Source organism: Ochotona princeps, chromosome 15, assembly GCF_030435755.1.
Source record: "Ochotona princeps isolate mOchPri1 chromosome 15, mOchPri1.hap1, whole genome shotgun sequence".
Taxonomy (NCBI): Eukaryota; Metazoa; Chordata; class Mammalia; order Lagomorpha; family Ochotonidae; genus Ochotona; species Ochotona princeps.
Window position 1 is genome coordinate 46,201,678 of NC_080846.1, and position 17,624 is coordinate 46,219,301.

The following is a 17,624-nucleotide window of genomic DNA, read 5'->3' on the forward strand; positions in this document are numbered from 1 at the left end:
GCCAAGATATCATGATCATCAAAGTGCTGTGACAGCACAGAGCAAAATATAACTGGCCGTGAGCATCAGTTCATAAAACACGTTGGAGAAGCTGTTATATGTTGCAGAAGTTTTCCAGGCTTGCAGTCGTGGGGACATGTAAAAATTAATACAATCTTGATTGTTGAATGTGGCCGTGGGTATCCCAGGGTCATTCAGAGTGATCTCAGCTACCTGGTAGCACTCTCATAGTGAAGTGTAGCATTCGAAGAAGTATCAATCTAATGTTGACAGCCAAGAAGCTAGTCTGAATCTTTAGAGGATATCATTGAAGCATCCAAGGCACATCCTTCAGTAATACACAGAAAAACATCTTTCAGGTGCCCTCCCTACCTATCTAGCTATCACGCCTTCAGCAGTTCCATGAATGTCTGGACACCAACCCCACACACCCTCTCACCCAACTGCCTCAGCTGAGTGTGCCATCTCTCCTCTCCTTCCTACATTGGCTCAGCTCTTCAATATGGAGTTCAGCCTAGTGACTCTGCCTTCTAGTCTTATTTCTCCACTGTCAGGATTCTGCACGAAACAGGATAAGGTTAATGCAGTCATTTACTCATAACAGTGGGACTGTTGATGCAAATTACTCTAATTTATTGTCTGTTAAATTATTTGGATGTATATGGAGATGTTGAGAGAAAGTATTTCAGGTAGCATACTGTAGCTCCTCTTGGCCATTTTCTCATGTATTCGAAACATCCTGTGTTTACCCTTTATTGTTTTGACCTTTATTCTCCTCCCTCTTGACTGAGAGTTTCTTTGCTGAGGAAGCCCATTGATGAGTGGGAATTTATTACATGTGAAATGTTCTCTATCTAACTCAGTAGCTGAATCACAGTCCTTCAGCAGATTTATGTGAAACTTGCATTTGGACACCCGTGGAGAAATCTCTCGGACTGAAGATGAACCAGGAAACAAGATATGAAGTCACAGAACAGAACCTTTTCTTAGGGAGACAAGAAGATTGTTGCTGTGTAGAAGTTTGGGGTGAATGTAGTGGGAAGCAGAGCTGGAGAGATGGGTAGAATTAAGGACTTCCTCCTCTCCGATCTCACTGATGTGTTCTGGAGTTTTCTTCCCTTGTTCTTCTCATTGGACCATGAACGTTTCCGCAGAGCCACCCTTTGTGCCTTGTTCCTGTGCTACCACCATCCCCATTGCATGTGGGAGGCATTCAGTTAGTGTTGAGTGAATACACAACAAATAAACTTTGCTCTGTAGGAAAACGCTACAGGGAGCAGGGTTGGGTTTGAGGAGTGGGAATAGGTGGGGGCAACACCACACCTGGAAAGTCCTCTCTTGCTCTACCCTGCAGTTTTCTAAAACAGCTGTGCTGGTGAGTGAAGGGGAGATAAAGGGAGCAGACATTGGGAAGGCCAAACAGTAATTTAGGAAGATTTGTTGTCTATCACAGGGGAAAGGTGATGAAGATTTTAACTAAGTCTGAGCATTGGCTTCCAATACCTTTGTACACAGGGCCATTCCTCACTGACTCAACAGATGTTCCTTTTAAGGGAGAATGGCAAAGATGGAGCAAGGGTCAGACTGTGTCCTCCTGGCCCCTCACCAACTATAACATACTTGCAACCACTTGCTGACTAGGATGGATGAGCACCGTTGCCCTCCCTGTCTTCATTTCTGTGGGGGCACTCACAGCCTCCAACCTGGAGTCAGCCCATTTCACAATGTGCGTCTGTGGTTTACCTCAAGCAATGCCAGAATAATGCAATGTTGTCCGGGTGAAATTTTCTTTTGACAAATGGTGAGGCAGGCAGTGGAAGGCATTTATCAGGTAATGTTTCTGTCTTCATCTGTTATGTGAAATGATTAATGGTAGAGACAGTGTCATTTTGCTTGCTAGCACTTGATGAAATCATGACGGTAACACATCGTGGCTGTTACTGAAATTTTTATACAGAGAGAGAAAAATAGACTTTAATCAGTCCTAGGAACTCAATTAGAGATCCAGGAATATTGATAAATTAGAGGCGGCTCTGGCTGCCTAGCAAAGCAGCCTTGGGCCTTGGGAGGTTCAGTAATAGGATGTTCCCTGACCTGGCCTGGACGTCCAGCTTCCTCTCCAAGTTTTGTGTCCTGTGAAGTGAAGCTGCTACTCGTGATCACTGCCTGCCCAAATGGTTTGAGTCATCTCCCAAGGGATTGCTTTTTCTTTTCTTCTCTTCAGGCTGATTAACTTCTAGACTGTGGTCGAAATTATTCCCTTCGTCCAGATCTCCCCCAATTTCCCATAGTAAAAATCCATATTCTATGTATATGTGCCACCTGATATAAATTTACCTACCCAAGCTGTTTTCACCACTCCCCTGCCATGTGATCTCTGGGCAGGCCTACAGTAGAGACAAAGTCAGATCTCCTGGGTTGCTGGGATGCTCACTGCTTATTGCTTACATGAGTCTCACGCCCTGAAATGCCTTCACCTGCCTTCTCCACCAGCTGGAGTCCTACTGTTTTCAAGGCTCAGTTTGTGTGACCCTTCTTCCAGGAAGTCTTCCTTGTTTGTTGTACTCAGACAAATGCCTCTAGTGACACGTGGTAGCTACATGTTATGTGTATTGATGCATGCCACTTCGTGTTTTATTTCATTGTATACAAATCTATTTTTCTCAGTATTTATAGATTTGGGAAGACTAGGTTCTGTTTCTTTGCGTCTCACAGCCTCTACTGGAATTTCTTCAACTTTTTGAATCAGATGATCTGTAGCTCTGGAGCTCTAAAGTGAACATTTTTGTATTCTTGCATTGATTAAAACTTAGACATAACATTTGAGGTTGTAAGTTCAACTGTTATTTATGTTAGTGTTTTAATCACCATTACTCAGTTCTAATTGTATGTACTTTTATTATTTTAATACTGCCATAAAAATAGGCATAGCAAATTTCTGACAGTCTCACAGTCATCACTCTTTCCATTGTAAATAAAGCTACTTGCACTGGACTATTGAGATGTGTTTGGAGTGAGGGGACATAAATATTTCAGGACGTATGAGTTAAGGTCAGATATGGCCCAGGACTGAAACAACATGCAGGGCGTCTTACACAGATAAAAGTGAAGAGATTGGACTCCTCCCTCATACCTGGCTCAGAGTTGGCCTTTTCCAACTGTACATCAGACCTCAGCACACATGCCCAGTACTGAGTGTGGGCTCTCCTGTGTGCTTTCTTCCATGACATCAGGACAATGGGAAATTTGCTTGATTTGCCCTTGCCTATGATAATTCTTTCTTGGTTAGAGTCCTCACATATGCCAGCAGTAGACACAGCGGGCAATGTCACTAGGAGTCAGTGAATGCATACTATGGCCTTTCTGCTTTTCTTTCCATTGACTGCTCCCAATGCACTCCCAGATTTTTGTCATTCTTCTGTATTCAAACCTTTTTCAGACATCAGTTGCTCTTTCTTCCAAGGGAAGAAAATTTTTTGAGGAAAAAAAAAGTCCTTTTTCAAAATTTCATTTGGGTGTGAGATGACTTCACTTCTATATTTCTCTGTATCATATGAATTTTTATAATGAGCATGCAGGGAAAGAGATGATATTGTGAACAATTATAGATCTTGTATTTTAGGGACTGCGTCCTTTCAAATAACCCTATTACATAAGGAATCATGATCTCTGAGCTCCTCTGTCTCAATGTGATCACTAGAGACGGATGATTATGTAGGAAAAGACAACTGAAATAAATAACTCATTACTAAATATGTAATAATTTAATAATAAATTCAACCTCATTATAGTACCTTTTTTATTTTTAGAACATGATCCTTGGATGTTGCTCTGAAATAATAGCTCTATTTTCAACTGATAGAGAGCCAACACCGCTCTCTGAGGTATGTATCTTTCCTTTAAAACTGTGTCGGGATTTAGTCATATTATTATTATTGCTGTGGGAATGGAATTAGAGAAAGCATCCAGCTGTATCAAGAGCATCACCCTCCTTAATTAATGTGAAAAAGTGATAAACTTGTGTTTACTAGAGTATATTATTTTGGTTAAAATATTCTTTGCAAAAATTCAACTGCTTAAGAATATTATGAAAAATTTATATTAAAAATCACATCAAATCTACCAGAGACTAACCCTATTAAAATTTGAAAGATCTAGAACTTTCTCAACATATAACCTTTAGATTTGTTGCACCACTTGGATAATACTTTACAGGCATTCTGTAATTTTCTTCATTGAACAATAAGGTCATGGAGATACTTTCATGTGAAAAATGTTGCTTGCCTTATTTGGTGCCTGCGTAACAAACTCTACTATGTACTTTTTCCAGGCACTGCTTATATAACCCAATCTCTACTGATGGATCTTAAGGTTAAAATTCTCCATTATAATATATTTTTCACCCTTCTGTATTATCTTCTTGGAGTAATTTCTAGGAATTGGATTTTCGTGTAAAGTATATATCAATCATATATATATATATGATGTAAAATTTGTAAGCCATAAAATGTACAATTTTAGCTATTTTGAATGTACAATTCAGTGGAATTAAGAAAATTCGCAATATTGTGCCCCCATCGCCATCATCCATCTCTATAATTTTTCTGTCATCCCAAACAGAAACTTTATACTTATTAGCCATAATCTCTATTTCCTCCTCTCTCTTTAGCTCCTGGTAACTTCTTCTCTACCTTCTAACTGTATGAATTTGCCAATTATAATTATCTCATATAAACAGAACTCTGTTATAACCATCATTTTGTACTGGTTTATTGCACTTAGCACAATGTTTTCAAGGTTATGTTTATTGTAACGTGTACCATGTTTTGTTCATTTGGGAGGTTGAATGATAATATTCCATCATATCTGTAAGACCACATTTGTTTATTCATTCAATTTGCTAATGAACATTTTAGTTGTATCTGTGTTTTAGCTATTATAAATAATGTTGCTATGAAAATGGGTGTCAAAATATTTACCTGAGTCCCCATGTTCAATTCACTGTGCATAGATATCCAGGAACAGAATTAGTAAATCATAATGGATTGGTAAGTGTAACTTTCAAGAGCTCCAAAACCATTTTCTTTATCAGAAGTACAATTTTAGACTCAACTTTAGGAATGCACAAAGTTTCCTGTTTCTTCACATTCTTCCAAACACTTGTTACCTTTCTCTAAAAAAATGAGTGATAGCTATCCCATAAAGTATGATGTGGCAACTTATGATTTGGACTTGCATTGCACTTATGATGAATGATGTTGAACATATTTTCATGTGCTTGCTGGTGGTTTGCGTATCTTCTTTGATGTCTGTGTAATTCATTGCCCATTTTGTAGTGGGTAAATACGTTTCTGCAAATTGCCCTGCAAAATGTTGTGTCCGTTTTCATTCCCATCAATGGTAGGTGAGAAGATCAGTTTACCCACATACTCATCTATACTGAAATCCTCCTCCTTTCTGCCTTTTAATTGTTCTGAGTCAGACACATGAAACATAGTAAGTCACTTTTTTAAAAAATTTGTAGTAAGGCCAAACATAGTTTGGGTTGTTGTTGGTAATCTGAATCTCTTTTCTGGTGAAGTGATATACATTTGCTCAGTTGGTCAATAAATACTCAGAGTTACTGGTCTCTGTGTCAGAAGTTCCTTTTTAGGCACCAGAGAATTATCCTTGAACAAGCAATAAGAACCCCTTTCTCATGGTGCCTGCCATCTTCCTGTAGCAAAATAGTTAACTCAGTCAGCAAGACAATTTCAGATTTTAAGTACAATAAACTAAGAAGATTGAGCCATATGTTATAGGAGAGGTTGGCAAGCAACAGGCTGTGAACTTCGCTGGGGCCACTGTCTATTCTAATAGTTGGTAAGGTGTTGTTAGAACAGTCTTGCTCATTTGCTTCCTTGTGTTATATGGGTGGTTGCGTGTTTGGATAGAGACCAGATGGTGTAGGAGGCCTAAGTGATTGATTATCTGTTTTTGTAGAAAAAGTTTTCTGACGACTATGCTAGAAAGGGACGAGATCCACACACAGATGGGGTGGTCAGGGAAGACTTCCGTGAGTAAGTGACATTTGAAGTAAGTGCTGAACTTGTTGTGTCTTTTCCGTTGGATCCTTAGCTTTTCAGAGATACGGTTAATTGTGCCTTCGCCTATTGAACCTGCTCTACCACGTCGCTCAGTGACCATTCCTTTGGAATCCCTTCAGTTTCAAGCACTTAAAATTTGATCATTGCTTTTAGAAAATTACTAGCTGCTGATATTCTTTTCCTGTTTTTTTTCAAATGGTTTATTTATTTATTTGAAAGGTAGAGTATGAGAGAGAGAGAGAAAGAGAAACACACACACACACACACACACACACACACACACACACACACACACACACAGTGAGAGAGATCTTCCCTCCAGGGATTTACTCCTCAAATGGCTGCACTAATCAATTCTTGGCCAGGCTAAAAGCAGAGGAGCTGCATCCTGGACTCATACATCTGTATCACAGACCCAAAGCCTTGTGGCTGTCTTCCACTTCTTACCCAGACCCAGAGGCAGCAGCACCATCAGAGGTTGAGGAGGCACGTCTGTCACGGTGGTAAGGGATGCTGCATCACGATTTGTACTTCAATCTGCTGTGCCCCAGCACTGTGCCCTCCTTCTCCTGTGTTTTGAATGAGTTAATTTTATATTTTAAAAATACCAACATTCACTGAGGCAGACATTGATCATGAAGTCAAGACTTAAATCTAATTTGGGGAAAATTGTGGTTTAAAAATATATCATTGTGTTCATCTGCTTTCTATTGGTATAGACACATACCTGAGGATGAGGCTTGTTGAGCTCAATATTTTGGATGTAAGTTCACAATTGGGCAGCTATTGGCGTGGCCCTCTGGTGAGGAAGAGTTCGCTTGGTTATGTCACAATGTGATAAGAGTCGCAGACAGGGCTAAGCTTTGGGCTGACCTCACTTTTCAATGATTGGACCTCAAGCTAATTGACATTTGATGAGAATTTTAAGGATGAGGCCATCACCTAGTTACCTTCTAGGCCCTGTCTCTGAAAGGTTCCACCATTTCTCAGCATCATCGCACTGAGGATCAAGCTTCCAGCAAATGAACCGTTGAGGACCATGCTCAAACCATACCCAAATCCTAGGAGTCATTAATAAAATCACCGTAAGCCACATGATGAATAATGTCAGTGGATTTTGGCTTCTAGAAAATCTAACTGGAACTCTTAACCTTGAGCCTTATTGTGTGAACTTAGGCAAGGTGTGTTCATTTCTCTAAGCCTCAATTTTCTCATAGGTGAGTTGGGAGTAGTAACATGAACCTCCCATTGTTAGGATTAAAGTAAATTGTGTGGGGCCCTGGTTATGGCGCAGCACAGCACATTAAGATGCTACCTGCAATGCTAGTATTACATATGGTTGTCATCTCAAGTCCCATTGCTCCACTTCTGATCCAGATCCCTGCTAATGTGCCTGGAAAAAGTAATAGAAGAAGCTGCAAATGTGTGGGCTTCTGCCACCTATGTGGAAGACCTGCATGAGGTTCCAGAGCTCAGCCCTGGTTATGAGTGAACTAGTGGATAAAAGATAACTCTCTCTCTGTCTTTTCCCCATCTCAATCTCTAACTCTGCCTCTCAAATAAATGAATCATATTAAAATAAAGCCAATAATCTATGTTTACTATGCCTTATAGAACCTAGTACAAATTTTACCTTTCATGTATGAATTCTTCAATCCATAGTCAATTAGATTTTAGGATCCAGTTTTATTTTGAAATATTGAAGGAAAAGGAAAGGGGAAACATTAAAGGTGGAGCTGTTTTTATCGGTAATGTAAATTATTTTTAAATTCTGTTGGAATCAGTGTACAAGTTCACAACAGGAAGTCCCGCCCATGCCACAGAAGGTGGCTCCCACTTGACCCCTGTGCCGAGAGAAAGACTTACCCAGCAGCATTTTGGGATACAACTTGGGAGCGTATGTGAGCTTGTGACAAGAAGTAAATTTAGTCAAATACCATTACATACTTTAGTGAAACTGTTTTTGTCACTGATAGGAGATGTTGCTTTGCAATTTGGCTCCTTAATAAGCCTACCTATTATAAATTACCTTTGATTACATTATTTTCTTAATTAAAATAAATATTGCCGTGCACAGCTTGTAAGAAAAAGAAACTTAGAAAAGCAGGGAGATAAAGGAAGAGAATGAACACACTTTGTTAACCTTCCTAGTGATCAATCACATAATACCCTTGGCCATTGGATGGAATTTCTAGTGAAGCAGCAATAGGATTCTTTTAATTATGTGCATAAGTTTAACTTATAGCAGTTTCCATATTGTTATCTAGAATTTAATCGTTGTGCTGAACATATTCCTTCTGTCTTTGTGGTGACTAACCATGGGGAGGACTAAGTCCTGTTGTACAATTATCTGTTTATTAGTAATTGTTAGCTCTCTCAGCTGAATACAAAACAGATCATTGAGGTGAATGCAAAGACAGCGTAGATTAACATTCATCATGGTGAGTTTTTAACACAGCAATTAGGGTACTGCTTGGAATGTTGGTATCCCATTCTGGAGTATCTGGATTTGAGTCCTGGGTTCATTTCCAATTCCAGTTTCCTGCTAATGCACACCCTAAGAAACAGCAGTTGATGGCCACATGGGCAACCTGGATAGTTTGTGGTTCCTGGCTTCTGTCGTTCTGTCTCCAAATGCACAGCATTTGTGAAGTTTATCAGTGGATGAAAGCATTCTCTTTGTCTCTGGTTTTGAATGAGATAAATAAAGTTTTAAAGGTAAAAATTCTTGCAGCTAAATCAAATATTTTCATATTAGTTTACACGATATAAATAAACATGTGCGCACACACACGTGTGCATGCTCAAAGGCCTGTATGAGTTGAGCTGACTGGAATTATATAGAATCAATATGGAGAGAAAGTTCCTGGGAGCAGATTTTGGTTTGAAGGTTAAAAAGCTTATTTTAAGCCATGGGATCAGACGCATTATATGAAAGTAGTTTTTCTTGGCTGTTCCAAGTTTAGTAGAATTTTTTCAGGATTATAAGAACTATATACTATTTGACAACAGTATAACAATAGTCATAGAACTTCAAATGCTACTACTTGCTAGTAACAGTGAATATTAATCAGCACATGGCACGTGCAGACACTTGTTAAAGAGTTTTACATGTCATCTCATTTAATTTAATATTGCAAGAACCCTGTGTAGTTGATTACTGTGATTGTTTTCGTTTTGGAGATAAGGGTCGTGATGCACAGGAAAATGAGGCAGTGCATTCAAGCTCTCACAACTACCTGAGAGGCAGGAGTCAAATCCACAGTATGCATTTTTAACTAACTTATGCCTAGTGAAGATGTTACTAGAATGGCAGGGTTAGATAGGTACCACTGGGAGCTGAAGAGTGAATGTGAATGAGAAAATGAAGATTGTTAAGTGTATACTGATATTTAAGAATGTTCCAAGATGGTAGTAAAACAGCTGACTAGAGTGGAGTCAAGGCAGTGTGCTAGAAGATAAGACTTAGGAGAGACAGAGTTTTCTGTGCAGGAAAAAGAAGGGTAAAGGATGGCTCAGAACCCCAAAGGGAACAGTTGGGAACAGGAAGATTATGACACAACAAGTGAGATGGTTAACAGTAAGCACGAGGCTTTGGATAGAAGTAGGCAGAGGTGGGGAAGGATGTAGATAGTTTGGGGAAGGGAAAAATGGTTTCCCAAGTGTTTGTAATTTTCCCCCCATGAAACAAGGGCATGTTGATTTACAATTGGAGGAGAGTTGTGGGTTGAGGGTGTGTTCTTCCAAGAAAGGAGTGAAAATCTTGACTGTTACAACAGAAAGAAAGTTGACCCAGGACAAATGCAAGGGTCGAGATGTGAAAGTGAGAAGTCTGTTGAGGTCTTGGTTCTTTCCCGGGCGTACTGGGATTCCTTGATGGAGGAGTGCGAAGTGCTGATAGAAGCATCTCATCTAATTGGACAAGATGTGAGAGGACACAGGCATAGCTGACAGCCAAAAAAGAACCAAGTTGGACTGGGCAACTGTGAATTTATCTCATTGAAAATCAAAAATGCCTCTCCTTGTCTCTGAGAAGGCACCAGGAAAGCCTGATTGATGCCTGTCCGCCATCATTACTTGAGCTCCTATTGAATATAAATCAAATTATTGAATGTTTTATGAATTTTTTTAAAATTTAGCTCTCAAAACCCTTAATGAAACTTAAATTTTAAGGACTTAAGATTGCATGATTGTTTACATTATTCATATGCATTCCTTTTTGCATGTGCCTGTGTTCCTTCTGATTATAAAAATCATTTTTATATACTTATGATCATATAGTACTGCATCAACCGTGTTCTGTCACTAAAAGAATTGTTGTACTGTGTTGACACACCTTATTTATCCATACCTTTTTTAGGTCTAATATATTATGTCGTGTGATACCTATGCCTTCTCAGCTCTTAAATTCTGTTATAATCCTGCCTATCAACTGAAATGATTGCTCCTCCATGCTAGCATTGCACCTTGTGTTGAGCTATCACATACAAATGGGCAACAGTGTGCTTACCTTGTATCAACCCGGGTTGTGTTCTTTCCATCATCTCCCTCTGAAACCCATGATCCTTATCTCTACACCTTATTTTTGACATGTATTACAATTTCATCTTTATCCTTTCTACTTTTATAGATTGGGTGTGTTGTAATAAGAGATAGTCTTCTAAGTTTTTAATCTCAGTGCTTTGCCCAGTTTCTGGTCTCCAGTGGGTACTTGATAATGAGTAACTATGTCATGCTCACAGTTGCAGAGAGTCTAGTCATGCTGTTAACACCGACTCTGAACCCATTCATTTTAGGTTGGTTGTTTGTGTAGCGGACATTTGTGGAGTGCTTCCTCAATACCAGTCATGCGGTTAGGCCTTGGTTTACAGAAGCAGGGGCTGGCATGGAGTCGCTGCCTTCGAGAGGGCCCTCAACTCAGTGGGGGAGGACAGGCAAGCTTAGTAGCAGTCACAGCAACGGGTTAGATAAAGGCCTGAGACCTGAGGGCCATTCCCAGAGTCCTCTCACATTCTCCCTCCATGATTGGGAAGGTGGTGAGTTTCTTTCTGTATCTCTTCAAAGAGTTTACATAGTTCCCTCAGTAGAGCTAAGTGAGTTTCCACAGATCAAAATTTTGATTTATCTTGGCAAATGATTGGAAGGTAATAGAGATCCTTAGGATTAGCCAAACATGATCAATTCCATGCAGTCATGGAAACATTTCCTTGGATGAAAGACATCTGTGGAAGAAGAGGCAGATGAAACAAGCCCTGGGCTTTGGCAGCAGGCTCAGTGGTGTAGGAATGATTTACAGCTTTTGCTCATGCAGTTGGAGAGAACAGGACAAATCCCAAAGGCCGGGATGCAAAGAGAAATAAAGTGAGAAATTCAAAGTAAAAGTTAGCTGTCAATAAGCTGCATCTGTGAAGTACAAGGCACCCTGCTAGACCCATGAAGGGTGGAGGACCTTTCTCTTCCAGAAGCCATTTTGATATTTATAGCATCATTTGCAGGCCATACAAAAATTATCAACTTATAAATTACCCACAAGTGGTTGCCTTGGCAAAGCCAGACCAAAGATTTTTTGGGAGCCTTCTATGGCCCACAGCCAGGGTGCCCTCTACCCCCTGCTAAAGGATCACAGGGTGAGAATGACAGCATTTTTGTGCTAAAGAGATTGCCAGTCCAGAAATGATGGATGGAGCTCAAGCTTATGTGCTTAGAAACCCATGATTATGGTTGTTTTAAAAAGGGTGTTTTGAATAAAGATGTGGAGAATGAAGTGAGTGAATTTAAAAGACCTGCCCAAAGTCACAGCCAACCAGCAGCATTTGATAGACTACAAAACTGGTTGGTAACCATCATCATCATGCTAAAGCCAATCTCTTGTAGACTGTGCCATCTGGGGACTCGTGGCCGTTTATCTAATGGCTTAGATTAACATGTGTCCCCAAGGGAATTGGAGTGTCAGGATTGGAAAAGCAGCATCTGTTGTGGTTAATGGGCAGGCCAGGAAAACAAGATGTTTTGCCTCGTGGGTGTCAAAACCTAAATAAAAAACAGATGTTATAAAGTTTGATTACGAACGTTGTTATGGAACTTTGAGTGACCTACCTAGTGGGGTTGAGGCAAGATGATGGTTTTAAAGTTTTTTATAAAGTATTTTAAAACTAATCCTTGACCAGAAGCATCCAAAACAAGATGCTAGTCTGATATTGAACAGGTACTTGCTGGGCAGATGTGCTCACAGATGGACTTTTTGCTAGGTTTGGTTGTTTTGTTTTATTATTTTGCACTAGGTTGTGGTTCTGACAGTCTTTATGATAGTCCTTGTTATCATAACGCACACGTGTGTGAGATCTCTTCCATAACCTCCAGTTTTCTGTATTTATTTGTTTATGATTTGACAGAGGTGACATTGTTTAGATTACAACTTTCACATTGGGTTAATACACGTGCAACTCCAAGGACAATGTCTGCACATACTAAGGGAGATAGTTAGTGTTACTATCACATGAAAGCCATCTGAATTGTCTTAGTGTGGACACCATAATAAGTAGGTTCATTTCCATAAGAAGTGGTCGGAGCAGAATATCTTACTGTCTAGGAATCAGCCTCTGAGAACATTGACAGAAGAGATTGGAACACTGCATGTGCTGGGAATAATGGCAGGGATCATTAGTAGTGAATAGATTTCCGTTCTCATCTGTGGCAGCCACTATTATTATGCACTCAAGCACCCTAGACTGAGCAATGTAAACCGGTATCATTTGATTAGGCTCAGGGATTCTGTGGGTCCCACTTTGGGGAGGCTGTGGTGGGGCAACCTGTCACTGCTCCATGGTATCTAAGACCTTGGCTGAGAAAACTTGAGAGTTGGAATAATCCTGCTACTGGGAACTGGCATCACCAAAGGCTAATTTGGTCTAGTGTTTGATGCTGGCTGTCAGTTGGGGGATGGGAACTCAGCTTACATCTTGGGCCAGGTTATAACATGTGACCTGACTTTGGCTGAGCTTTCACACAGCATAGTGACTTGATAAGCTTCCAGGACTGGCACCATGGAATAGCACACTAAGTCTCTGCCTATAGTGTGAGTATCTCATATGAGTGGTTTTGCTTTGATTTTTTTAAAGATTTATTTGTTTTTATTGGAAAGGCGATCTACAGAGAGAAGGAGAGACAAAGATCTTCTGTCTCATTTTACTCCCCTGATAGCTGCAACCGCTGGAGCTGAGCCAATCTGAAGCCAGCAGCCAGAAGCTTCTTTCCTCTAGGTCTCCCACATGGGTGCAGTGTCCCAAGGCCGTGGAACATCCTGTACTGCTCTGCCAGATCACATGCAGGAAGCTGGATGGGCAGTGAATCAATCAGGACACAAACTGACACCCATATAGGACCCTAGCGGTTGCAAGGTAAGGATTTAGCCACTAGATTGTCACGCCGGGCCCAATTGATTTTACTTTTGTTGTAGCTTCTTGTAAGTAGATTGGAAAGGATGAAGATGAGGGCCTCTGCCCCTCCACTCCCCAAACCTCCCAGCTCCTGGATTTGCACTGGCCTAGCTCCTCTTGATGCAGTCATTTGGGAAGTAAACCAACAGATGGAATCAATCTCTCTCTCTCTCTCTCTCTCTCCCCCCCCCCCTTTCCTCTTCCTCTTCCTCCCTCGCTCTCTCTCTCAATTTATCTATCTATCTCTGGTCTCTTCTTTTTGCTGTAACTCTGTCAAATATTATAAAATATCATAAAAGAGTATGCTTCCCTAGAGAACCAGGAGGAAGCTCTAGGTATATGTAAATTGATCATTAACTTAATTGTTTTAAAAACAGATAATTTGTAAAAAATAATATTCAGTACTTATATAATTCTAGTTGATTCCAGTTGATTTTTACAAAATCACTTTGTTGATTGTTTGCCAACTCTTATATCCATAGGCATCCTGTGGTTAGGGTTCAACCGTGATTTGACACAGTCACACTACAATTAAATGCTTGGCTACTATGTGATTAAAAAATACACGAATATACATGTGCTCCATCCTTAGCAGTTATGTTAATGATTCTCCCCTGCTTTTCCCAAATTCAAGGTTAGACACAGACTCCAATTCATGGAAGTGTCAAATTCAAAGGCATGTGATTTGAGAGCTGTTGTTGCAGTCGTTTTGGCAGCATGGCAGTTTGTCACAAATCCAGTAAACACTCGCAAAGCATAGACCTCTTCCTCATCTTGGCAAAGGCTAGGCCTGGGAATATGTTCAGGTAATTACTGAAGTTCATCAGACATCTTCCACAGGTGTGATAGTGGCCATTGTGGAGTTGCTGAGTGCATTGATTCTCATAGGACAGAGTATAATCAAGGTGGATTCTCGAAGCATTCCTCAAATACTGTTTGCAGTTTTTATGGGTGTTGGGTGAGGTTGCACGCATTCATGTCTGTGTGAGACAGCTTCTACTTTGCTGTTTTAGGATACTAAATCCTAGAAACTAAGAAATGAATTTCCATTGGCTAATTTTATTGTTTATTTATGCTGCTTCTGTTTTATTTAAGAAATCTCCCAAGCTAAAGTAATGAAAATATTCTCTAAAATGTCCTGTACAAAACTGAACACAAAGTTCCATGTATCCCATAATCCCATAGTAAGTATCTAATGATTAAAACATTAATCATATTAATGTCAGTTCTTTTGGTTGATAATTACAGATTCTTTGTTTCCTTCTCTCTCTCTCCTTCACCTTCCCTATCTCTAATACCAGCCAAGAGCTGTCAGAATAGATTTTTCTGGGCATCTAGAATTACATCTTCTTTCTGTAAGACATTATCATTCCGTCCTCAAGTGAAGAGTATCCTTTGTCTGAGAGTTCATGAGCCATCCACTTAATATTCTTCCATTCTTTTGAAGACAATGCCGGATGACATCAGTTCCACATTGCTTTTAAAACACAGTGCTGACTTTGATTCCAGCCACTCACTGTTCACTTCTAACTGTCAAGTTTGGCTAAGGGAAAAAGAAAGCCCTTAAGAAAAGGCCAGGCTATTAATGTGCTCTTCAAAATGCTAAGAAAAGGCTAAGCTGTTTATAGCATTTCCAAAATGCTCATCTCTCAGCGATTTTCCAGCAATAGTGTCAAGGTAAAATACACTGTCGCTCATCAAAAGACAGAGAGCCTTTCTGTTATCTGTGCTGAAAGTAACAGTCCCATTTTAGTTAGACATGTAATTTGGGGGGTATAAAGGTACTTGGACATAATTTAAAGCAAGATAGCATCATGCATCTGATATTATGTATTTACTGTAAAAGTAACAGGAAGTATGAGCCTGGCTTCATTTTGGATACAGCTGCATGTCAGTCTCAAACAATGATTTCCTGAAGTCTAATCACTTTACATAACCTCAAAGGTTAGGGACAGGGGTATCATTAGTAAGTCTGTTCATTCCTCTCTGTTTTGCAGAAAACCAAGTTGAATGTTTAGTTTTATTTCCATCCTTGAGATTAAATATTGTCTTGATTAAAATACCAGATCTTAAACAATGGAACTATATTTTTATTTTAGGAAGAAATTTGATTTTTTGCCTCAGAGAGCTCAATTAATTGGCACATCTTTGGAAATTCTCTTGACAAATGTTTTTTAAACTTATAGAAATGCCCAAATAAGGGGTTATGGTGTAAAATTATTCATTTTCCTTGTCTGCATGCTAGCCATTTGAGATTCTTTTTTTTTCTTTTTTTGTGCTTATTTTTGTCTATATCTCAGACAGCAATTGCTATTATGTTCTTTTCTCAACCACCTGTGGTAGTATAGTGTGGTAAGATGAGTCCTTGGCACAAGGCCTCGTTTTACTTTTGTCCTGTGGCAAGGGCTTAATCCTTGAAGACATCAAGTGAATTGTATTCTGTTGGAGATCTCCAAAGCAGTTGATCTTGGTGGGAAAAGACTATGGTGCATTCTTGATTTTCCATCACTTACTCCCTGAGTGACTGTGGACAAGTTGATTTTCTTCTCTGGACTTCAGTTCCTCAGCTGTAAATTGAGGACAGCTACTCCTCATGTGGGATTCCACTAAAAACAATACTACAGTGCCATTAAACCCCTGGGTTGGATATTTGATACATTGTCATAATCTTTTACTTTCGCAATCCTTCAAACTATGTGATATGAGTTTATTTTGTTTATGTGAACATAACTGTTTCCATTAGTGGTGACTGTTAGTATATGTAAATGTTGGTAAATTTTCAAATAGTAGCTGACCATTAAATAGATATGCCTTTAGTATTAATTCTCAATCATATTTTGATTAATTGTAAATTAATTGTGAAATTACATTATAAGAAATGATAGAGTGATCTGAAGTACCCTTTACCCAGTTTCCCTCAGTAATAGTATGACATCATAACTCATACACTGATGTTGATATAGTCAATATATAGAACAATTCCAATATCATGTAGATCCTTCATGCTTCCCTTTCTAGCCACACCCACTTCCTTCCTGCCCACAATTCTGGCAACCACCTGTCCTCCATTTATCATTCAAAAATGTCCAATGGAAGAAATCACACACTATCAAGCCTTTTGGGACTAGACCTTGCTCACTCAGGGTATTCCATGGAGAGGCATTAAACTATTCTTCTGACAAACAAAATGTCCTTATGAACACTGGTATGCTTAATTCTAGAAGTAGAATAGCCATTCACTGAAGGTGCTGGGTGTAGTGCTGGGCTCATTGTAAGCCATTTCCAGAGCTGCTCATAATGGTATTCCTTCACCCAGCTCTATCCTTCCTCTACTTTCCTTTCTCTAGTTTTTACTCCTGTTTTCTTGTCCTTTTTCTTTCCATGTTCCCTGATTAATATTTATTGACAAAGGCTAACTCTTCAGACTAGAAATACTATAAAGGATTAATAACAATACATGTGCGGTTTCTTAATAATTGAAGACTCTGTAAGACTTTTCTAGAAAAATCGCCGTTGAGTATTGGACACCTCACAAGAACAGTTTGCAGCTGCTTGTGGTGTACACTGTTGTGAATAACGAAGTCAGCATGAGCTGTATTTCTTTCTGCGCCGTGCACAGAAGGTCTGCCCTCTGCTTTGCTACTGCACTGGGAGCTGCTAACTAACAAAGCCCAGCGTGCTTTGATTCCAGGCAACAAAGTCCCAGGAACAAAAGGCAAACTTCAGTTCAGATTTTTCATAAAGCCTTTGGTTTAAAAAAGAGCCTCCTGGTCCTAGTAGCCTGAAGTTAAGCCCAGCGAGCTCTTTCATAAAAAAACATGAAGAAATGCCAAGTGTTCTTAGAACTCTGGAACTTTCTGTACCCCAGGTCAAAAACCCACAGGCAGGCCCTGAAGAGCCCTTCATTCAGGAGGGAACCCAGGGACTGGGAACCCAGGCACAGCATTTCTTCCTGTAGCATTGCTGCTGAGACTCAAAGCCTTGACCTTTAGGTGGAGTTAAGCCCCTTCCCTGATGGGATTCCCCACTCTGCCAAAACTAGAGTGAAGGGAGAACCAGCTTGCCCGAGCAAAAGAGTTTCAGTCTAGATCACCTGGTCTAT

The 17,624-nt window shown here is 39.8% G+C and overlaps 1 protein-coding gene across 1 annotated transcript in view; it reads left to right on the forward strand.

The window, feature by feature from the left end:
• CFAP54 (cilia and flagella associated protein 54) overlaps window positions 1-17,624 on the forward strand; it is a 358,105-nt gene that overhangs the window by 303,479 nt on the left and 37,002 nt on the right. The window contains exon 67 of the mRNA XM_058673646.1: window positions 3,810-3,884. Coding sequence (XP_058529629.1) covers window positions 3,810-3,884 — 75 coding nt within the window. The remainder of the gene's footprint in view (window positions 1-3,809; window positions 3,885-17,624) is intronic.